This window comes from Monopterus albus, unplaced genomic scaffold (genome assembly GCF_001952655.1).
Source record: "Monopterus albus unplaced genomic scaffold, M_albus_1.0 scaffold186.1, whole genome shotgun sequence".
In the NCBI taxonomy this organism is placed as follows: domain Eukaryota; kingdom Metazoa; phylum Chordata; class Actinopteri; order Synbranchiformes; family Synbranchidae; genus Monopterus; species Monopterus albus.
Window position 1 is genome coordinate 1,578,320 of NW_018128066.1, and position 25,389 is coordinate 1,603,708.

General features: G+C 40.3%; 1 protein-coding gene across 1 annotated transcript in view; it reads left to right on the plus strand.

Moving 5' to 3' along the window:
- The window catches only part of itfg1 (integrin alpha FG-GAP repeat containing 1), a 187,427-nt gene that overhangs the window by 103,364 nt on the left and 58,674 nt on the right, over positions 1-25,389 (plus strand). The window contains exons 11-12 of the mRNA XM_020617139.1: positions 18,088-18,238; positions 18,391-18,499. Coding sequence (XP_020472795.1) covers positions 18,088-18,238; positions 18,391-18,499 — 260 coding nt within the window. The remainder of the gene's footprint in view (positions 1-18,087; positions 18,239-18,390; positions 18,500-25,389) is intronic.

The window sequence follows — 25,389 nt, forward strand, 5'->3', positions numbered from 1 at the left end:
TTTTGGCCAGCATTAATTAATTTTCCCCAAAAGTCACAGTCAAATATGTTGCAGTACAGTTTTGTTAGACAGATTCATCACAGATCTGTTTCTGTCTCTGGATATGGGAAGCTACCTCACCTTTAGTTTAACACTACTAGACGCTTGGAATGGGTTTTGAACACTGAAGCATATTTAGTAACCCTGTCACATATTACCATCAGGTGGGGAAAATATTGTAGCACAAAATCTCACTGCCACTCCTTACTAAATATGAACACACAATTACACTGCTTAGCACACAGCCTTAGTAATACCCCCCTTTGCCTCACATATATTACACAGATTTTCCTACCAGCTCATATTCTATTAAAAGTGCACCAAAGTGCAGCTATAGACAGAAAATAATAGTGATACAGTCTCAGCATCTCTACAGATGAGAGTATTTTATTTTTGTGTCTGCTTTCCTGAGATGCAAAATTAATTGATAACATTGGGCTTTTTGCTGCACTGTCACCACTTAACAGTGACAGTAAAGGTTTATGCTTTACAAAAGAAATCCCATTTCTATGCAGTTTGTTCACTTAAGATGCGTGTAATATATTTTGTCATTTTGCTTTTGCAAAAGGCATCCTTCTATATCAGATTTTGTACCTGACCACCTGTGTGTAGGTGGTGAGGTCTACAGGTGTTCTCAACATATTTTGTTTGCTTGTGTCAATATCTAAAGGGCCTTTGTACTGGTGTGGACATGTTTATGTCAGTCAGCTCACCTGCTGTGCTGTTACAGTGTGTAAACCTCCCCACCTCTGATAATGAAATGTGTGGAGTGTTTTTGTTTGGTGGTTGGGTTAAACTGAAGAGTGTGGTGTAGGCAGCAGTTAAGTGCCTGCTTTTTTCAGAGGAAAATAATACTGATCAGACTGTTAAAATCACTTCTAGGCTTTTAGATTCGGGCCCTACCTGTTGCACACACTCACAAATACAATATATGCAGCAGATTTTGACCATTGTTGGAGAGGACAACTGCAGTAAGGAAAATAGAGTTTGGGGTTTGAGCAAAAGTGAATTCAGTGAAGCCATTAAGGTTGTTGTTGCTTGAGAGATCGGTATTTCTGTTTTTTGCAGATTCTTCCCTTCACCTTCTGTGCAAAAGAAGGAAGCTTCCACTGTTTGTGACAGAATTTGACTTTTTCCAACAAATATTTAGATAAATGAGAATTTTCTGCTGACACATTGTGTATCTGCTATGCTCAAATAATTTCTTTATAGTATTCATAGGATTTCAAAAAATATTCAGTCTCAAGTAACACAGTGGGTCCACCAATGGGAGTATACCTCATCAAAAGCTCTTGGTTTATATGAATATGAATTCCCATTATAGAATACTTAACACAATTTACAAGTACAATTTACAAAAGGGGCAAAAAGTCTTCCTACTTAGAATTTGGAAGTCTTTGAGCACAACCACTGACCATCTGCCTGCTTTCTCATTGTGAGGATCCCGACACACAGGAGAGCAGTCACCTTGTGCGGGTGCCTTGGTCTCGCTCTTTCTCTCTTCCTCGTTTTGAACATCGAAGCTGATGTGTTTCCCTGAATGCCACCAGAGATGCTCGCTCCATGGGAACACTCAACTGCTGCTGTTCAGCATAAAGATAATAGCCCCTTCTTTGCCCAACCATTTACTTTCAAAATTAATTAAATCTTCCTTGTTAAGGCTTTAAGGCTCTCTGGGGGTTTGAGCACGAGGGCAACTGTGTATGTACAATATACAGTATATTACATGTGCCTGAGAGAAGGAGCTGGGGAAAGCATCTGTTTGTGTTACCAACTGTGTGTGAAATATTGTAATATCTGTTGAGGATGGCTGCATGAAGGCAAGCAGACAGGGAAGAGAGCCCCCCACATGCAGTAATCTGCTGGAGGAATTTTGGAGGAATCAGGCATGCACCATCAGTGGCTACTTGTTAAACCCCAGTCTAAACTCTGAAGATTAATTATACAATTCAGAATCCTTAAAAGTCAGCAAAGTCCCCAAATGTTAGTATAATAGGCCTTTGTTGCTTTCTTTCTCTCTTAATTGCTTTGTTTCTTCTTTTCTTTGTACCTTTTGAGAGCATGGTAAAACTATAGTGCTGAGGCTGCTGCTAATCATAAGGAGTCTGAGTGGAAGCATTTTGGCTGAATTATGAAGTGTGTGCTGTATGTACCAGGACTCTAGCACGGATGAAGCACTGCATGCAGCCACTGCAACTAATCGCTAAGTAAACAAAGCACAGCTTAGGTTCCATACAAGCAGTATGATTTTTCCATTGCCTTTTCCTCTGCAACTAGTGCTAAACAGATGTAGTGAGACTGCCAAACCATTCCATTCCCAACCATTCCCAGAATGCACTGCATGCCAGCTATCACAGTTTGAGCTAGGCTCTTAGCAGTCATAATTTACATCCTAGGACTGATATTATGCCACTTTATAGAGTTTTGATGTTTTTTCAAGTGGGAAAACCACTTATATTGAGAATATGTGGTCATTTTATCAAGTAATGCTGATTTGGAAATTTTCTTAAATGTTTTCAGAGATTCTTGTACTCATTAATGGACCAGGCCGCTACAGCTCATTCAGAGCACAGTAGTCTGTCAGCAAGGACACTGTTGTTCCAATTGCATATTAGGAGTACTGTGCCTGCTCATTCTTGGGAGTTTGTACTTGAAGTTCAAGCTTACCAGGTCTCAACTCCCAAGTACAGTCCAAACCTGGCATACTAGGTACTGAAAAACACCCCGTTTTACCCCTAAACCTAATGAGTGGATTTCTGTTATGTCTATCTTTTTTCTTGAGTGCTGGTTCAGTTGTTGGGTTTTCTCTACAGTACTGTAAAGTCGAGACCAGGGGTTGGCAATTCCAGTCCACTAGGACCGCTGCCCTGCTTGTTTTCCAACTGTCCCTGCCTTACTCCCTGTTGATTATCTGGATCAGGTGTGTTCAGTCAATCAGAAGCTGGAAGATACCAATTCACTTTGTCTTTCCTCACTCCACGTTCATCTAAGATGGCATCTTACATCCTCTGGTTGACTTGAACGCACCTGATCCAGGTAGTCAGTAGGAGGTTGGGCAGTGATAGTTGGAAAACAAGCACGGCTACAGCCTTCGTGGACCAGAATTGGCCACCTCTGGTCTAGACCTTACTATGTCATGGTGTTTTTAATTGGCACTATATCATACAAATATAACTGAATTGAATTGAATTGGGAAACATTTCAAACTAGTAAAGATAGCAGCATCATTAGAAATGCCAGTAGTAGGTTTTCATAGTCAAGCAACCATACATTTGTTGAGGGTCAAACTAACTTGGGAATATTGCTTTTATGGCATTGTGAGGAAACTGAGTTGCCCTTGGTGGAGATTGGACTCTCTGAGTGTTGTCTAGTTATAGATGCTGTCATTCTAACTGGCAGCCCAACTGCCCTCTTTACTCAGTTAGGCTTTGAATTCACAAGAGGAGGCACACACCCTCTCCATTCATCCAGTGCCCTCAGGGAGGCCGAACCAGAGCGTCCTGCAGGCTGTGAGTGTTTTAATGTTGAAATAGTTCACCCAGTTTCATAAGAGCCCCTTTTTGCAGGAGAAATGATCTAAATGTCAGACTCCACCCTTCTGCACTGCATGTAAGAATGTGCACGGACTATATATTCATGCATGTAGCATTATGTGGTGAGAGAAAGCTATTTCTGGAATACAAAATGAGGTCACAGATGGAAACGGCTGTACTTAAGTGATTTCTGTTGCATCTTGCCGTGCATGACGGCACACCATTGTGTGCTGTACACTGCTTACTACTGTTTACTGCTGGTTACAGAAAGCACTGATTTTAACTGTCCTTGTCCATCAAGATGCACAAGTGTCTTTGGCAAGGGGCAGTGTGTGAATCAACAGCAAGACGGGAAAAGCCTTACGGAAATGTGGTGGAGCCTCACAGCACAAACTCACACAAACATTGCACATATACACGTTTATACGTAGAACCCTTTAGGCTATAGGTTGCTGAGTGTGTGGGAGTGACAGAATAGTGTAGTTAGTTTGAGGTTGTTGAATCACAATAAATGGCTGTCCTCGTCTGTTGTCTGTCTCACTCTCTGTTTTCCCCAAATTACTGAAGAAGGCTTTATAAATCAATAAATCCATAGGCTACATAAAAACGAGATTTCTTCCTGATGAGACAACATGAAAACTATTTTAGTCTAGTACATTTGTTCTGTCTCCACCTGGTGAAGACTCTTTCTCCTGCTGCTGTCCTGCTGACAGACAGACAGCTGTTCTGATGACAAAGGCACAGAACACACTGCTCACAATTTGCTTTAACTGTTTTCCCAGTTACATTCAAATTTGGCTTAGACTGTCTTAGGACTTCTTTTTGAAATTGTTGACTGTCTTGGAATTGTTTTCCATAAATTACAATATAGGCCTCTGTTGATAACCTATAAACATCCATCTACTAAGCATAATTATGTTGTTTTTGGTAAAAGAAGGTGATGAAAAGATACAGCTGCTGGCTGCTTCACATGGTTAGCTCTGGTCCTCTTAAGTTTTTAACTATAGACATCAACTTCCGTATTAAAGCTTATGTTAAAATACATACATTTAGCCCACATCTACAATATACTGTATAGAGGTTTACGTTCTCAATATTTTTTAAATAGTCATAATGAAAATAATTTTCTACTTATAGTAAGTAATAGCGATAAACTGGTGGTGAGTCACATCTGACTGTGCAGCTTAATGTTTCACTGATGACCAATTATGCTGTTGACAACTCTACACTGCAGCTACCTGAACCAGCTTTAGCTTCACAGACTCTTTGGAAGAGGTGCTTCACAGCCTTAAACATCTACTAAGCATAATTCTATTCACAGCTTTTAACATGGTACTCTTAACAGTAACATTTTAAGTGACAGATTTGAGTTCATCCCTGCACTGCCAGTGAGGCTCCTCAACATCAGGATCAATACAAAAGGAGTCAAACAATTGTAAGGCACCTGTACTTACTGTAGATCTAAATGTTTGCCATGTTTTATCAGTGGTGATCTAGATTAATACAAATGACCAAAATGACAATAATGCATACTTTATAATAGAATATGATAGTAATGGAAACTGGTGGCAGGTGGCCTGTTTTGACAAGTTTTGTAATGTCTGCCAATACTGTAATGTCTTCTTCCGTTCTGAAGTCAGATACGTAAAATGATCTGATCTGAAGTTTACAGCAGGACAACACCTCATTCTCTGCCCACTTGTGTACTGTAGCAAAGCAACAGTTAGTGTTTTGGTCATGTAAAGCCCATTGCTCTTCACCTTGTTTATGCCTTTATTAGGTCCATCACATTAAGGTTTAGTTTTGCTGTGAGTATGTGTATGTGTGTGTGTTTCCATCTATCAGTATGCACACCAACCAATCGGCTGCCGAGAGCTTTGCAGGCTGTTGCTAGGCAATGCCATTTAAAATCTATCCCTGTCTGTGTGGTAGAAGCAGGGTAGCTGTGTTTGTCTCTCGGTTTTGTTGCTAATACTAGGATGGAAACTGGAGTAGTGCAAGACATTTGCCTTGTTAGTCCTGCACAATATTTTCTTTCCAAAGTGCAGCTTTGCTGGCAGGAGGCTGGTTGGGCCTCAGATGATTTCCTAAACAAAGACAATTAAGCAGCTTTCTGGGGAGCTGTTCACTAATAGCATAATGAAAGAGGGTGTTTGCCGTTTGATAATTAGTTTTAAAGAATGTCATTGTATCACATTCTAGTGTGCAATGCTATTACAGCAAAATCTGCAGAAGGGTGTGTGCTTCATTTAACAGAAACATCTGTTTCTTTGACATTATAGTCCTCACTTTGTTCTTACTAATACTTCTCAGATTTGATATCTTCTGTCATGGGCTGATTTAACACAGGAGTATCCAAGTTATGTAATGTTGTAGATTAACTGCTTTAAATACATGTATTCAGGTCTGTCTTAATAAATCCTCTGCTGTATAGTACATTTTAATTTCCCAGGTTGTTTGGAATGGGTTTAACTAGCTAGCTAGACTGAGCAATGATGAGTTAGTGATTAGCAAAGCAGCAGCTACAGAAAGCTCAAAGTTGAAGGAAGGAAACACAATACCCACCCAATTAGGGGTGAGACAAGATCTCATGCCTCTCATGCCACAAGGTTTTGCGATATTAAAATGAGATTATTTCTTGTTGAGCCACAAGCTGTCTTGCAGTATCAGTACATAACAGAACCAAGCCACTATGACAGAGTGTGATGATACAGTATGTTCACATTAGTCCGGCAAAAATGCCGCTCCCTGCTGTGTTTTAACACACAGGGCTGCATTGGTTGGAGGGTGAGGGGTTGCGAGGGGAGTGTTGTAGGCGTGATATGGCCATGTTGCGAAGAGTTGGCATGAGTGACGTCATTCATGTTTCCAGCCCGTGAGTTTCTGTTGTGTTTTGGTTAGCCATGCTGCTAATATAACCTATTTTAGCACCAATTCTGCCACCGGTGCATTTATAGATTAAAAAACACTGATTAACATCCTGTACTAACAAAAATGCATGGAGTGCCGTTATGGTGCATTAGTTATGGCCCAAATTCAACAGTGAATAGCAGTGAATGCTCATGCTAACAAGGTAAACAAAGGAGTCTTCTTGTCATGGGCATCAGTGTTGTAGTACTCAAGGCCAGGACTCGGATTCAGCTCCAGATTTTCCTGACTGTACTCAGACTTGAGCACTGATGACTCCAACTTGAACTCAAACTCAAGCATTGACTGCATTTGGACTTGGAAGTTGGATAGGAGGACTCAATTCTTCTCTTCTTATCTTTTTTTTGTAATAGGCTTAATAATTTGGCATAAGATACTGATATTAAAACCTGTTCATGCACAATGGTATCCACTTTCATCAAGCACACACTCCACACATTTCTATAAATGATTTTTATGCATGAAATTTCCAAGTAATATGGTGAAGCAATACGCAAGACATCCTGTTAACCGAATATTTTCCATAATTGACTTTTATTTTTTTTAATTAATGATGGGAAAATCTGAAGGCAGTTTGTCATTTTGCCAGATTAGAACACAGAGGGCGATCTACACCAACTTAAAGTTGGGTTATATCATATTAAAAAGCACAAATGGTTGCTATGGCATTGATAAACAAGTTGAAAAAGAGAAACTGATGCACTGGATAAAGGACAACTGAGACCTACTCAATGCATCTTGCTATCTGGGAGCTGACACCCGTTGAAGAGCCATGGACTGGGGCAACAGAGCACATCTATGACTACAGATCACAACGGGGTGCAGAAGGAGCACATGCAGCGGACTCCTTCTGGTGAAATGATTACATCAGAATTGGGAAATCTCCCGTTCAGAGGGACTTCTAATCACTTCCAGAGAGAAATATTCCCCGACTACAACACTGGTGTGCGTCCACATCCTGACTGTCCCTCATACGTGATTGGTCAACGCAGCACCTTTGCAGGATGATGTCCCCATCTGGTGTGGTGCAGTTAGGGTGAAAATAGCTTAGACAGTCACACAAAACTTCAGTTAGAAGTTAGAAGCCCATACATACTGTAGTTCATGCACAGTTATAAGGTCTGAAGAGACTCGTGAAATCATACAAGAGAGAAGCCAGTCAGTTGAGTTTGTGGCAAAACCTTTTCCAGTGCTTGCATATTGTTTTTTACAGCATATTTTAATTCATACCTAGAGAGTAGAACTGAAGTGACATTCATTGACTACAACACTGGTGTGCGTCCACATCCTGACTGTCCCTCATACGTGATTGGTCAACGCAGCACCTTTGCAGGATGATGTCCCCATCTGGTGTGGTGCAGTTAGGGTGAAAATAGCTTAGACAGTCACACAAAACTTCAGTTAGAAGTTAGAAGCCCATACATACTGTAGTTCATGCACAGTTATAAGGTCTGAAGAGACTCGTGAAATCATACAAGAGAGAAGCCAGTCAGTTGAGTTTGTGGCAAAACCTTTTCCAGTGCTTGCATATTGTTTTTTACAGCATATTTTAATTCATACCTAGAGAGTAGAACTGAAGTGACATTCATTATAAGATGATTAGTTAAAACATTTCAAAATCTTAAAAATAGTGTTAAAATACCGTCTTGTCTTGTCTTGTCAGGATGATGTCCCCATCTGGTGTGGTGCAGTTAGGGTGAAAATAGCTTAGACAGTCACACAAAACTTCAGTTAGAAGTTAGAAGCCCATACATACTGTAGTTCATGCACAGTTATAAGGTCTGAAGAGACTCGTGAAATCATACAAGAGAGAAGCCAGTCAGTTGAGTTTGTGGCAAAACCTTTTCCAGTGCTTGCATATTGTTTTTTACAGCATATTTTAATTCATACCTAGAGAGTAGAACTGAAGTGACATTCATTATAAGATGATTAGTTAAAACATTTCAAAATCTTAAAAATAGTGTTAAAATACCGTCTTGTCTTGTCTTGTCTTGTTCTGGTGAACCCAGTATTGTGCATCATCTCGTCTCATGAGCTAAGTGTATCATCAATCCCTATACCCGGTACTTGTATAATATATTGTTTTTTCAGCTTGGATCAAAGTGGTTGACTGAACAACAGACCAACCAGTAAACCGTCATTGCATTCCCTATTGCTAGCATAGCTAAAAACAACAAATCTATGAGGACATAGGATGAAACATTTCTCAGTTATTACTATTTTAAAGTTTGTCTGGCATCACTGTGTAGAGACTGTAGACATCAAGTGTGTATTCTTGGTTTGATTCCTAAAAAAGGCAGGTCCATCCACTCAAAAGCTAGATCATCCATCATAATCTGGCAGAACCGCGACCATGTCTTTTTTTCTTTTTAATTCCCATGTTTAACTGAGTATAACAAAGTGTTTTCTTGCCATCTGTTACTGTATCAGAAGCTCAGTCAGTCATTTTGGAAGTTTATTCCAGTGAAAACATTAACAAAGCCAATGTTTAGTGCACAGGGGTTGTGCTGTTGCGGTGACAGATGGGGACTTTGAGCCCAGTGCCCAAATTCACACCCAGGCTTTAGCTTTGATCTTTCTTACACTCCCACCCACCAACTCTGCAGCTCTCAACTATTCAGTGTTATTCAGGTCCTTATTGTTTTCCAGCTGTGATTATTGGCAATCCAATAACACTAATCTACCCTTAATATGAATTGCAGTACATGTGGATTTCGTTATGTTAGGAAAAGTAGAAAGGAAAGTGATGGAAGATGAATGTATATAATGTTTTTATGTCATGATTTTCTTTCCTAATGAAAGTCTTGTTTTGTGCCTTTATAAAACATCGTCATTATAAAACATGCCATTTTTAAGCTGTTGTTGTGTGATCTTTTGAACAAAAAGAAAATTAGGACAGACTCCAAACAAAGCTGACTTTGTAACACAACGGGACATGCAGGACGAAGAAGCAGCCAGGGAGACACAGCGAGGATGAAAGACCGTGTGACGGCAGGTGGACCATGTAGAGGAATGACACTGCCAAAGGATGTACTTTGTCTTTGATTGTGCCACCGCCTGTGTTCATCACCATTCTGGCAAGCAAAATGAAAAGCCACATTACCTCAGGGCCTTGACAGCATATCACTATTTGGCTGTCACTTCATCTACGTGGACCTGCCCACACCTTCGCTTCACTAACCTTTCATCCACATCTCTTTCTCGCTGTCAGTCTCTGTCGCACTCTCTCTCACTGTCAATCCTTGACTTCTTGCGTGCGAGTTTGAGTCATTCCAACTGGGACTTATCATAGTGAGTGTGTGTGTGTCTGTCATGTGCCATCATTGTGTGGACATTTTGGTATTGTGATGACAATAGCAGGTCCTGACAAGGTCAGAGAGCTGTTTGAGGGTTAAGACTAGCTTTTAAGGTTCAAAGTAGAATTATGTTGGGGTTACACATTTAGTTGTGATGGTTAAGGTTAGAGTTAAGGGCTAGGGAATGCAGTATGTCACTGAGTGTACTCACAACTATAGTAATACTTGACTGTGTGTGCATGTGCCAGCGTATGCTTAAATACTTAAAATCTCTGTATAAACTTGAAATTAACTGTAGTGATCTACCTTAAAAGTCATTGTTTTAACTGTAAAAAATGTGATTTATCATTATTTATTATGTCTCTTAAATTGGGAGAGACAGATTTTTAAAGGGTGGTTATAATATAAATAATGAATGTGACATTTTGTGAAAAATGAAATAGAGAGACTGAAAATTGTAAAAGCATGAGTGAATGGATGTTAAGGTTCTCTTTAGGAGTGACCAGAATGGACAGGATTAGGAATGAGCACATCAGAGGGACAGCTCAGGTCGGCTGTTTTGGGGACAAGGTCAGAAAGGCCAGATTGAGATGGTTTGGACATGTGCAGAGGAGGGATAGGGGTTATATTGGTAGAAGGATGTTGGAGATGGAGCTGCCAGACAAGAGGTCAAGAGGAAGGCCAAAGAGGAGATATATGGATGTGCTACATAAAATATACATGTCTTAGCCTCATTTTAGTCTGTACACAACATGGCTTAAAAATGTGTGCTTCCTGTTTTCACAAATTGGACTAACACTATTTTCACATTTGAACACTAAGATCTTTCAATATTAAACACATATTCATTTCAGCAGCTTTATGAGTCCTTAAGGAGTGTGGTGTTTGCTCATGGCCTCTCCCGGCTTTTAACCCAAATGTCCTGGAATATTAAAATGCATATGAGAGAATACAGGTCAAATAGTCGGATTGATCGGCATCTGGGACTCGAGGTCATCTTGGAGCTCCCTCTCTGATGATGGGGGTGTGTATGGTGCCAACTGGAATGTGTAATTAACTACATTTAGAAAAAAGTGCATCATTAAAGGCTGACTGACCTGAAAGATATTCTCATCAACAGACAGAAGGTTTCTGATTGGGAGAGGGAGGATCGAGGTGGGAGTTAAGAGAGGGATGGTAGGTCATTTTGTCAAGGAAAGAAGAGACAATTCTGCTGCTAGAGGAGAGACATGACAGAGGATGCAATCAGGTTAGTCTAGCCTCTCAGCTTAGGGAGATGCAAGAATGAGTGAAGGAATGGATGTCAGGTCAGTAAAGATAGTGAGGTAACAGTGGCCACTCAGAGAGTCTGACGTGGAAGGAGGAAGGGTTATCAGCGTGATCAGCTGGTCAGCCTCCTGCCAGCTGACTGCCCCTCTGGAGGCCAATTACATGGGAGACAGGTATAGCTAAGAACAGTGAAAGATTCCCCACAGGCATGCGTGTGCTCACACACGCACACAAATTTAAAAAGTACACATATCAGTACTGACTTTGGGTTCACACAATAATCGAAACCCCCAGGCATACTACCTCAGACAGGCACACACACTGCCGCTATTTTCTCTCACTTTAAGTCTTATTTTAGTGAGATCTGAAGTTATCTTTGTTTTTCGTCATGACTGTAATCAAGTTTTAGATTCTTATCGCTTAAGGTTCCAGGGATGGCGATGCCAGTCGGGTCTTCAGTCAGCCTGTAGGTGGAATTCATATGGTCATTTGTCATGTCCAAAGGGTGGATCCTAATGACTTTGGTAATCCCTGGTCTGTAAGCTGGCAGTTGTGGTTTTGAGTGTGTTAGCATTGACAAATCATGCTGTACATGTAGAAATATTACTCATCAGCAACAAATTAACATCTTTTTTTAAGCGTGCTTGGCTGTAAATGTAATATTTGCTAAACAGTCCAAGTGTCAAGGGTTAAATGGCAAAGATGCTTTGATTTAATTGTGTGTGTGTGTGTGTGTGTGTGTGTGTGTGTATGTAAACGTGAAAACATATCTGCAACTTAATCTGTTTGCAGTTTAATCTTCCATGACCAACACAGAACCAATAGTTTTTTTCTGTGTGTGTGTGTGTGTGAGATACACCTCATGACCTTGAGTTCATCACCACCCCATGTAGTGTTGGAGAGGTTCCTTCTGAAGTACAGACCTCTCCAAAAGGACACACATTGACGTATAACAATCCAGTGCCTTCTAAAGTTCATCCTGAAACTTTGAAATGGTTACTTTTTTCTGTGCACACCATTAGCACTGTAACTTGACTCATAGGTGCTGCAGTGGCAGGTCCTTAATGACAACTGATCATATTCTGTGGGTGCTGTACTGTTAACCTTAAGCCTAATGAGAAGGGAAGATGGGTGTAGTGCAGACCAAGTATTGATGGATTACACAGAATGACCTTTAAGCAAACCTCCAGTTAATATTTGCTTATATTATATACATATAATCATTGCCAAAGTCGGTTAATCCAGCACAAGCCTCAGCCCTACCCACCACCTCCTCCCATTACACACAAAGATGCAGCGATCCTAAGACACCAGCACATCTGAAAAGAAAATTCATCTCAAATGACACTATTTTAATCTGTGTGCCTGAAGCATTAGCTGCTCGTGTTAGGATTTATTTAAATTGCTGCACTTTCCTGTACTTCCTGCAGTGTTTTAAATATGGATACTTGTCATTATTGGCAGCTGAATCAAGTTCTTACCCTCTAAATGAGCATGTGAAAGTTTTAGCCGCCTCCACAATAACCAGAACATTGCAGAGTGCACTTGCTCCTCATATTGCAATGCCAGTGTTGGATTCCAGCTCAGGGAGATGTTAAAATGTTGCCAGAGAAGTAAAAATGTATTACCACCTGAAGGTTAAAAAAAACTGATGATAGTGTAAAACCCCAACTAATGGGCTACCTGACCACTAATGTATATGGGAGGGGAAGGATGGTAGCTTACACTATATAGCAAAACTGAGTACATTCCTGTTCAGTATTACTGATGTGTTATTATCAAAATGTTACCATCTTATAGCAGTTGTCAACAGGAACTGAAAATGTTACCATCTTATAGCAGTTGTCTAAGTGTAGTGTATTAAGTTGAAGTGTGAGCTGTTTTATCCTATGTATATTTAGAAACAAGCAGGATAGACTGACTACATTGAAAATCAGCGCCCAAAGTGCAACCTCGGTGCAACAAAAGTGAACTTAATTGTGATCACTGCAATAAAAAATGATTGCACCTGTGATTTCCAATTAAGACTAATTGCATGAATAAGGTTATAAATGAACCTGTGAACAGCTTTGTCAGTTTTGGCCTGGGTTGTGTCTTATGCAAAACAGCTCCACATGGTAAGGAATTAACTGCACAAGTAGGAAACTGGATTGTGAGACCTCATAAAAATGGGAGAGGGTAACTGAACATGAGCCAAAACACAGTTACAGCAGTGGCTATGAGGTGCAGGAAAAGCCATACTACCACTAAAGAGAAGGTGGCATGATCGTCCTTGAAAAACGACAGCACAACAAAGTGCTTCTGACTGGGCACAGGGATCTCTGGAAATTGGCATTTCAGTGACGGATCAGGGAATGCAAAGGACATTACATGAAGTCAGCCTCTGTGGACAGCATCCAACAAGAAATCTTTACTCACAAAATGGTCCAAAACTGCAAGATTAAAAAGCATGAAGCAAAGCCTGATGAATTTTAGCCGCTCATTCCTTAAAAAATGTGATTGGATCTCAGAGGCTCCAGCTTGTTGGTGTGGACCTGACCAGGACTACCACTGAACCACCATAGAGGTTCCACTGAACTTTGCCTTCTTCATGTACTGTAGCTTTCCTAATGCCATGTGTTATTATTTGAATAAAATGCTTTTGCTGAGACTCCAGCGTTCATGATGCACAGGAGCTCCTACGTCAAAACCATCCCACACTGTCATTTAAACTGCTGCTGATTACAAGAGCTTGTGTAGTTTTAAAAACAGCAATAAAGGCAGCCATTAGATACTTTATGAAAAAAAATTACAATGAATTCTAGTTAACTTCCACTCCATCACTGCTTGTTCACTTAGCAACCATTTTTGCCAACACCAGGCTAAGAGCCCTCGAGAGGCTTACAAAGCACATTTCAAGCAGCAATTTGCCCACTGGGTTTGCTAAGTTGAGGTGAGCTGTTGTGTAACATTAGCATTTATTACCATGATATCTTCCATATACAGTACACTAAGCACCTAGAGTCTAGGCTTTATAGTACATGCTATGTGTCTGTTTTGTGTGAGAGACTCGTCATTATTGGCATCTCCATCCTATTATATTGAATCTTTCTGTTTTTGTCTCTATCCTGTTTTGTACAAGACACAATAGTAAGATTAGCTTGTTCTGTCATATTGTATGGTTTGGACATGTAAAGACTAGAAACAAACATTTTTCTATCTCTCTGTTTCTGTGTTGCTGTGTAGCTACTTCAACTGTACTATTTCACATGGCAGCACAGTTTCAGGATGGATGACACCATCTTATTAATGTCAGTAATCAATCAACACACGTTTTAGCAAGTAACATTCTCTGTACCGTGCACTATATCATATAAATGTAAGTTGTGGTGCAGCAGAAAAGCATTTTTTCAACCTTGCGTCATACAGTCTTTCATCTTTTTAAAGCATCCTACATGACAGATGTCCCATCAGGCTTTGAGTTTGCGTGAGGGTGGAAAGAGTCATCTAAATTCCTGAGAGAGGGAGGGATTTTACGATTTTTCTATTTTTAGACCAGCGCCTTTTTTCAGGTCGCTACTCTCACTGAGATCTAAGAACAGGCACAGAGCGCTGTCTCTCAAGGCAGAAAGACACATAGACAGAGAAAGAGAGGGATTCAGTCTCCCTAGAGAATTTGATGGAGATGGTGACATAAACTGAGTACATAAAGTATGGGCAGAGAGGTGGAGAAACAGTTACACTGACTCCAAGAGTGGTTGGCTTTATTTCAACTCTAGCATATTTCTCAGTACCTGACTGAAAAAAGTGACAAGAAGTACATGTTTTAGAGTGTATTAATACAAATGTGTACATGCAAGATTGTGTGGTCTGAAGCAAGGATTTGTTTTTCTTAATTAGTAACAGATATACGTACATTATGGGCCGCGGTGCAAGACGGCAGTGCCTGAAGATGTACTAAAACAGGTGCTTGGGGCTTTAGCCTGAGGCAGTTTGCATTCTCTTCAACACTGACGTGCTTGTTTTAAAAAGTGAACATATATCAATCTTTAACATAATATTTTGCAGAGCATGATTCTGTCTGAGGTTTCTTCCATTGAAGGGAGTTTTTCCTTCCCACTGACACTGTTGGGTTTATCTCTTTAACACTAATGTCTTTACTACTGTATGTAAAGTGCCTTGAGTTTATTTTTTTGTTGTGAGTTGACTCTACAGTATACAAAAAATTAATTTAATTTAACTGAATTATAATTTCTTATTGTAGTCAAGTCTCTAATAAAGAAAGAAACAATATTTTGACTTTATGGGGATCATAAAGTCAAAATATAATCTACACTCATTGATGACTGTACATACTGGAAAAACCAGCAAGAGAAAGCTCGATTTTGAAAGTAGCCCATTGAAGAAATCCCACCCTTTCATTCTGACTACTCTCCAAAGCCATTACTCCAAAACACAATGACCACTGCCTGACTACTACTTAGAGATTTCAGAAAAATAATAAATGCCCCCCCCAGACAAAACAAAACTAATAATTACCTGTAATTATTAGTTATTATTACAGGAAAAATATGCCAACCATGGCGTCACTTTCCAGCCCCTTTCTGTCTTGTAGAAGAATCTGCTTTATTGGCCAGGTGTGTCGGACACACAAGGAATTTGACTCTGGTACATCGGCTCTCAATGTGTATGTACATATCTCCATGCAAGGGGCAAGTAAACTGTAAACCAGCATAAGGCTGTGTAGTATAACAAAATAAGCAGTATTAACAAGCAACAAACCATGAAGACAGACAAAGGAATGTTCATTATGAAATGAGATAAATATGAATAAAAATAGAGTACTTAAAAATGGAGACCTGTAAGGTAATATCTGTACAATGTATATTTACAGGTATTGAACTGAGAGTTATTGTCCAGTCATACTGTTGTGGGTCAAGTATTCAGAGTGACAGCCTGGGGGGAGAAACTGTCCCTGTGCCTGGTTGTCTTAGTGCACAGTGACCTGTAACGCCGCCCAGAGGGGAGGAGTTCAAACAGATTGTGTCCAGGGTGTGAGGGGTCAGCAGTGATCCTCTCTGCCCTCCTTTGGTGTACAGGTCCTCCATGGAGGTCATCTCGACTGTTTTGAGCATGTAATCATCATTCAAAAGCCACACCACTGTTAATTCTGGTTTTACTTCTTGCAGCATCCAGTTTCTTTTTAGTTGTAACTTTCTCAAATATGGTGTTACCTGCCCAGAACTTCAGCCCTCAACCATAGTTGGGAACCTCTGGTTCATGGCTAAACTGCTTTAGCCCTGGCTCGTAGCCAGTAACTAGCCTTAGAAGTCTGGGCTTTTCCGGCAGGGAGAAGTGAAGAGGGAGGCAGACTAACGGCGTTCAGAAACACAGGCTTTATTCTGTCTTGATAATACGAACACTGAATGTGGCCTTTGATGACCAGTTAACTGCATTACAGTCCTATCTATACACTTAGAGCTGACTACTGTTCGCTATTTCTGCCACACGTGGCTGCACGTTAAAGAAGTCTGTTTTGTGCAGTGGTCTTCTAGCTCTCATACTGCACACGCTGCTGCAGGTAGCAACTTCTGGCAACAACAACAAGATTTCCTATAAGACTATAAGCCTTAAAGGGGAAGACCTGGCCTGTAACAACAGCCTCTGTTTGTGAGCAAAAGCTGCTGTGGGTACCTTCGCCACGGGCGCTGTTGGGGGGGAGGGAAGTTAGGACGATTCTAAGGGCCCACGAACTTTGGGGGCCCACAGAGACTAGCTTAGAGGGCCCAACTTCAGATTTTTTCATAGAGCCCAAAACTGCTAGCGGCGCCCCTGACCTTCGCTGTTATAGCTCGCTAGCTTTAGCTATGAAAACAGAACGGTAACACATCTGCCTGCCACTGCAGCACCTTGTGGGAGACTCTTGGCTCATGCATTGAGTAGACAGGCAGAGTGCACATAAGTAAGAAGTAGGTTGACAGGCCAGTAGGCCATTCAGTGGTTTTGTTTGGGATTAGTAAAATTAGATCAGGCTTTTTTTCAGCCCTGCTGCTGCCACAGGTGATGGATTTTTTTCTTTATGTTGTTAGTGCATTTAATGTATTCATTGCCATTGGGATGAAAAGAGAAATTCAAGATATCTAACAAAAAATGCTTCTGAAAAGAATCACCAGCCCTACATTTAAGAAAGGTTCATTCAGAACTGCATTTTGCACAAAACCCAATTTACAAATGTAATGTACATGACTGATAGTTAGGCTGTCAACCACCTGCTTCTTGCATCTTCTCAAAGCCTGTTCATAGGAATCAGAGATTAGAGAGATTAGAGAGTTGTATCAGGGTCTTGGTCAAGCTTCTTAAATAATAGTTTGACAACTGTAGATATACAGTATATATATATTTTCAGTGTGAGGCAACACTTTTGTTGGAGCTACTGTGTATTGCATGATTATATTAAAGATATAGTATAGACAGATTGAGTGCTGTAAGGGCAATGTCTTGTTTTCTGGTTCAGAACTGTGTGCTGTGAAAGGCAACAAATGTTTTTTGGCTAAAGGTCCAAGTAATTTCTATAAAATCACAATTTAAATTTTGGAGACACTTCTGTTAAAGTATTATAAACTAATTATTATCACAAATACATACTGTATACTGTAATACAGTGATGTTTTGCAGAAAAGGAGGGCTTTGTATTTCAAGTGAATAATCCAAGTGGCTCTGAACATCATATCCCCTACTTAGTCACATCAGTATGGTATAAAAACTAACTACCACAGTCCATCAGACCTGACTGAGAAATGTCCTGCCCAGACTCTTGTGTACATATCATAAGTGGAGGTCACTGGGGGTGGTGGAGTTGGCTTGAGAGACCAGGGTTTTTATAAACATCACCAAACTAGCATGTGTAAATGTGACGGATGATCATTAGTCAGCTGGTATGATTCAGCCAATGAGGTAACACCATGCTCCATTGTCACCATTAATTAACCATTAAAATGATAACATGCATTTTCTCCCTGTCTTTCTCTGTCTCTGCCTCCCAGTGGTCAGAAGGCCTTCCTACTGGAGAACGTGCCCTGTAACAGCGACAGCTGCCAGAGTGTAGGAAGAATGTTGCACATCCACTGGGACCAGTCAGATTTGGGATCCATCCAAAGTGCCACCATGGCAGCGTTCTTTGACATCTACGAGGATGTGAGTACTTGGTCCCCAGTTATTGTTATTTATGTTGGTCATACATATAGCACACCATCCTTTCTCTCATACATTCTTCTTCCACTTCTGTGGACCTTCTATCATCCCATGCTTTCACTGTCCCTTATCTATTTGCCTGTCTTCATTTGCAGGGCATATTAGACATGCTGGTTTTGAGCCAGGTACAAGGCAAAAATGACTGGACCATCCATGCTTTAAAGAACAACTTTGAAGCTGACGCCTACTTTGTTAAAGTGATGGGTAAGTGACTGACCTATCCTGCATGTTGTGGTCCTCATCTCCTCATGCCTATGCCATTTTACTGAAGGGCCCACATGAAGAAGATAGGTGTTAATCTTCTTCGAGGACTATGCTCACCTCCTTACATGCACAACTGAAATTGTTTTATTTTGTGATTAGTGCATCTTTTTGTACTTTTTTAATACAACTGCCCCACCTAGACTAATTATAATCATTGAACATAAGCAGCTCTTTTCCCAGACCCAGAAAGCAGATGGTCATGACAATTATCTGTCACATTATTTTGATGTTTTAGCCTGGAGCTTCACAGTTGGTGGTGAAAAGGGGATTTCATCTGAGTTGTTTTATTTGTTCTGTTTTGTTTAGTTTTTTATTTGGTTCTATTGCATCCTAATATTAAAATGGACACTGTCAGCAGAAAACTGCTGTAGTAAAGGCACCTGCTCTCAAAAAGTCTCAGACGTCTAGTAGAAGTGTGCTAATTACTGTTTACAGTGATAATAATACACCAATAAATGTCTACAGCTTTAACAGTTTGTTAGAAGGGGTGCCATCTGGTCCTTTCCATTTACATTAAATCAGACTTCCTTCTTTGCTGTATTAGATTATATGTGGTACATGATGGTTCTACATAGTCCTTGTTAAGTAACATAAACATCCAGCTCTTTGAAAGCTAGTTTCAGGCTCGAAATGTGTGACTTGCATTGTGAACCAGTACTGATTAATTTCCAGAGTTTCTCAGTATAGAAAAGGAAACTGAAAAAGGGTTATAAAAACCTATGTAAAGCTTTTGATTTAATTAATAATGATTTAGTGTTTTACTGCTAAGCAAAAATGTCTGGTGCACAGCATGCAGCCATGACATCCTGGCTTCAAAGCCAGACTGGTACCTTTATTGCATTTCTTCCTGCTCCTCCTCCTTCTCCTCTTTCTATGTAACACGTCACCTGGCACTTGTGACAAAGGTGTTGGAAATGCCTTAAAAATAACCTTTGTTCTGTCTCTGCGATGGAAGATGACTCAGTATTCACTAATTTTATAGAAATAGCACATATCGTTTATGCAGTATGCTGTATTTCGGTTACACTTTAAACATAGTGTTCACAAATGATATCTGACTTGGAACAGCTGTAACTTCAACATCTGTTTTCAGTTCTCTGAAATACAGTATTTTCATATACAGTATTTTTGGAACAGGACTGCTCTCTCAGTTAATAGATTTTATTTTATTTCATTTTATTTTTTGTAACAACATTTGACTAAAAATCAAAATGTGTTGCTTTGTCAAAATATTTTGTACAGCGTAAGGACCTAGTGACACTTCAGGAAAACAAAAATAGTTCCACTCTAGGGTGGGCCTTTGCACAGCTTAATCTGTCACTCTGCTTTGCTCATTAGTAGGAAAGGGACTGTTGTTCATCCCTTTCAGTTTTTTTGTCTTGTGGGAAGGGAGGGGCTACACTTGCTCCTCTACTTACAGAATCATAAACACACATACAAATTATCACCATGCCCTTATAAACACACATCAGTGTGTACACATATTTACAATGTATATCAGAATCAGTATTCTTTACCAAGTATTAAATATACACAAATATGACATGTCTAGTACATACGGCCTGAGATACATGGTGTTGGTGCTCTTCATTCATAAAAACACCAGGTTCTCTGTTATATTTCCAACAATGATACCTTTGTCACGGGAGAGTAAGAATAAAGACTCTGTCATGAAAACCAGAGATGAGACCACTAGATAAGGATGCATGTGTGTGAGCCAACTTTACTGAAGCAAACTAGTAACAAAACATAACCCCTGAGGGTTATGAGGAACAATGATACAATGGCAAGAGAATGTCACGCTGCTAAGAGTAATCACACACGCCAGCCCTCCAGGCCAGGAGGCTGATGAGCACCACTGATGCTGATTAGGGACAGGTGCAAAGCCTGGTGAATCCTCAGTACTCAACACTGGAGGAGCAGCATGTGGTGGATGCTGGACTGGAGGGGCTGGGCATGTCTCTAGCACTTTCCAAGCCTACACCCAAAGTAAGTAGTAGCAAATAGTCACGGTACTCTGGGGTCACAATAATGGATGGATTGTAATGAGTGGATTGTACTGAAATAAAAAAAAAACTAAATGGCAATTATTTAAAGGAGAATGACACTACATTGTGTCATATTTGGTATTTAGCAGAATTTAAACTATTGTCAAATTGGCAAAGATTAATACAAGAGATAGTATAGTCAGTCATTATAGACTCACTAGGCAGTTTATTAGATACACTTAGCTAAAGGTAATTCAACTTTCCTTCATTAAATCCTCCTTTGTGAAGGTGATGATGTTGGGATTTTGTTCAAACTGTGGTTCAGAATCAGCTTCATTGGCCAGGTGTGACGGACACATGAGGAATTTGACTCTGGTACATCGGCTCTCAATGTGCAAACAGTAAGCCAGCATAAGGCTGTGTAATATAACAAAATAATAAGAATTAACATCAACAAATAGTGCAAACAATGCAGAATAAGCAGTATAAACAGACAGTAAACGATGCAGACAGCAAAGGAATGTTCATTAAGATGAGATAAAACTTTACGATCATTTTGGATCATTGAGTTTATCTACTGTAGGTGTACCTCCACTGCCAGCTCAGTGTGTGTTACTTTCCCTGTGGAATTTAAAAGAATTTTAGTAAGTCTGGGATTATGTTTGTGGCCTCCTTTGTTTGTACAGCATATACTTTATGTTTGGACCTACCATGGGGTAGGTTGTCAGAGGATGAGAGATACCATGGCTGGGGTCTAATGTTGATCTTTGATGTGAGGCAGCAAGCAGCTGATCACTCTCTCATCCACTTGAATAGTTTTGCATTGAAATGGGAGGCAAACTTTGATGGATGATGTTACTGAGCTTTTAATGATGGGAATGTAGACAGGTTTTATTTGCATCACTCTGAAACATCTTCTGTGTGCCCTTCAACTTAAAGTTGTTTCAAGGAACTTGCTTAATTTTGCAATGTTCAAGTTAGTTCTATGTGGTTGCAGGCCTAGGGGTGTAATGATCCACCAGTCTGGATCGATACATCCATCAAACACCCACAATCTGATGACATTGATGAAAAATGTAAACTTCGATGTTTTGTGCGCTTTTATTTGCCAGCCAGCCACATATGTACACATTACCATTAAAGTTCCGTTCTGAGACTGGGAATCACATCTTTGCTGGGAATTCACACTAAAAGTGAGACGTGAGCAGCGCATAAGATACTAAAGCATTTGATCCTTTCAGTCCACACCAAGTCTGACCTTCATGGAGTGTCACTATCGTCAGAACAGTTGTTTTTCTGTCAGCAAGACAGTGACCGAACAAACAGTCTGTGGGGATTAAGCTTGTCTCTGACTCAGTGTGGAGTGACACATTTGATAGACTGGAGTTTTTTCTGTTGCCTGAGAGGGGCAAGTGACAAAATGCTTTCTATGAGAACTGGCCTTGGCCTATAGCAGTCAAGAAAAGTACACAGATAAAGTAACTCTCCCATCAGAAACAAGTTGTCCTATCTCCAAAAGGTTTATGTTGACTTGGAGGGTAATCATTGATCCTTATTTGTATTTAAATAGCACTTGAATTTCGAAATTATAATTCAGTTACATTTTAGTTAATAAAAATATAATTGTGTGAAATAGGCAGATAATATCGCTTCATTCATTCACTTTGATTGCAGGCCTCTAAATCAGATTACATCGTGGCCTATTTTTAAGTATTGGCGAAGAGAATTGATAAGGATAATCACCTTTATTTGGCCAAGCATGTTACACACACAAGGAATTTGTTTCTGGTACAGAACCGAGGCAGCTATCTGCGGCTCCAAATCACACCAATGGCTCTAACCATCGGGGGGCAATGGGGGGGTTCAGTGTCTTGCCCAAGGATACTTTGTTGCAGAAGACAAACTACTAAGCTAAACATCATAGTTTCCAGAGTACACTGCAAATTGACATTCTTGGCTGTTTTGACAAATTCTTGCATGATGTGACTGTAATAATCAAACCTGGCTAAAGATGTATCCTTTGTAAAGAACGAAACAACACTGGAGTGCAGATTCTGTCTGTTAGATGTTCAAAAGCACCACCAGAGCAGTGAGTCTTTTTCTACATGACTGATCACCTCAGCTCTCACTCAGGCCCTAATGAGCTGCCTCATTAGTGTAAATGACTGACAGCTGGGGGCTAGTGACCAGGAGTCACAAAGTTCCAGTTTCAATTTAAAGTACATTAAAGTATTCTTTTAAAAGCTTGTCACCTTTAAAGTTCAGAAATATGACTTGCAGAATTTGAATCTGTGAAGAAGATATAGTCAGTCTGCAGTTAACTGCAGGTAACACATCCAATGTGCAAAGTAGTCAGGAGTATCATTTGAGCTTGTGGGAGCTGACTAACAAGCAGTTTGTCATTAATACATCACTGGACAACAATGCAGCTTTTAACAATAAGGGGAATATTTACTAAGGTTTTACACTGTGTCTAGACTATATATACAGTATGTGTGTGGGTGTGTTTATAAGCAAATTAGTATTGAAACAAGTATTGTTTAGGAACCGTATCAGTACCTTTATTCAGAGTGATGCCCAGCCATAGCTGCCACCACCATACTTCACCACATGGATGGTATTAGCCAGGTGATGAGCAGTGCCTGGTGTTCATCAGACATAGTGCTTGGAGTTCTGGGGTTCAGTTTTGTCTCATCCGACAAGAGTCTTGTTCTTGTTTGACAAACTCAAAGCAGTTGTCATATGCATTTTACTTTAAGTGGTTTCTGTCTAGCCACTCTACCATAAAGGCCTGACTGATGGAGAGCTGCTTAAATAATTGTCCTTCCTGCAGGTTTTCCCGTCTCTGCAGATTACTTCTGAAGCTCCGTTAGAGTGAATGGTGGGTTCTTGGTCACCTCCTTGACCAAGACCTTTCTTGTTTGGTTGCATACTGTAGTTTGGCTGGATGGCAAGCTTTAGGTGAAGTCCTGGTGGTTCCAAACTGTATCCATTTCACTACAAAGACTTCCTTGGATGTCATGGTTTGGTTTGTTTGGCATGATGTGTGAATTGTGGGACCTTATTTACAAAGGTGTATGCCTTTCTAAATGACATCCAGTCAGTTCAGTTTGCCACAGCTGGACTCTAGTCACATTCTAGATGCATCTCAAGGATAATTACAGCAAGAGACAGTCTTTTGACTTTTAATTTGCAACATTTTCACTTTGCCCTTATGGGTTATTGAGCGTAGATTGATGGGGAAAATGGCAATTGTACTCATTTAAAATCAGATCTACAGCACAATAGAGTGTGCAGAAAGGGAAGGGATCTGAATACTTCCTGAAGCAATTGTATGTGAAGTCACCTTTAACTAATAAACAGTGATAAAGCTGTAACTTGTTCAACAAGTCAGGAAGATGTCAGTCAGTCAAACAGTCTGTAGGCACCCTCAGATACCTGAGAAGAGGTCTGAACAGCCAAATAAGTGATATTACCTCTGTGGGTGCGCAATATATGTGAACTGCCTTAAATGTCTGGCAAAAAAATGTACAATTACACATTGTCCTCAGATCCTTTATCCCTAGACCATATGATCCATATTTGAAATACAGTTCCTTTTGTATAAAGGTTGTGTAGACTAATACAGGGGTTGCAGCTGAAGTCACTTGAGTCAGCTATCAGAGGAAGCACATTTTAGTCTAGTTTCTCTCTGGAGGCACCATGGTACAGTTTGGGTTTTAGTGACGACTACATTTGGGAGAGAGAGCCACATCTATTCAGTTATCCTGACAGCTGCTGTGAATACTGTATATCTGTGTGGCCGTGACTCATACACCCTCCTTTTGCTGTAACTTACTGTAAATTCCTTTTGTATTGCTTCTCTAACCCATGTCTTGTCTCACTGAAGTACATAAAAAAACACACAATGCGCCTACACCAAAACGCCTGTTTTCTCCCTGTTGATGAAAACACTGTCAGCTATCCACTTCTCCTCTTCATTTGATGTCATTTCTTACATTTCTGATTGTAAATATTTTACTGCATGTTTAGTGTTGCATTTTTATATCTAGCTGACTACAGACTGGCAAGCCAACAACAAGCAACCAGAATAAAAACGTATCTGTCAAGTGTTTCACTCTGTCGACATTTCATTCATCTCCCTTGTGAACGTGCGTTCAAATGCAGCATAATAGCCTTGCACCTCCCATGAAACCCCTGAGGGTGACTTGTTTATTTACCATTCTTTTCATGCATCTTTGGCTGATAGCGTTAAACAGTGCGGTAAGTGAGACTGAGTGTCTGAACTTCATATTCAGACGTGACACATTGTGTGTGTGTGTGATGTCGTTGTAGACAGCCTGATCTAGTAAGATGGAATCCTGTTTTCTCAGACTGACATCTCTCAGTCCTCCCCTGAGCATATCACCCAATGAAGGATTGACTTTGTGTCGCACTTTGTGTGTGCAGTTTGTGAGTGAAAGGTAAGATGCCACGATGCACATGGACTCCTCAGGATAAATCCATCACAGCCTGGCCTCAAGAAACAGCTCCGCTTCTCTTTCTGCCAGAGGCTTGTACTCTTACTGGGCTTTTCACACTGAGATGACCTGAACCTGTTCGGCTCTGACACGTTATCCTTCCATGCACCCAACATGCAGTAGTTCACTCGCTGGTGTATTCCGTCAGGACCCTTACCTTTGTTGCCATAGGAACATACTGTATATTATTTAGGAGCAGGCTAGAGGATTTTGAGTAGAGCTGGAAGTGGAAGACTTGGCAACTAAGCTAGGATACTATATACTGTATATGTGTGTGTGTGTGTGTGTGTGTGTGTGTGTGTGTGTGTATATATATATATAT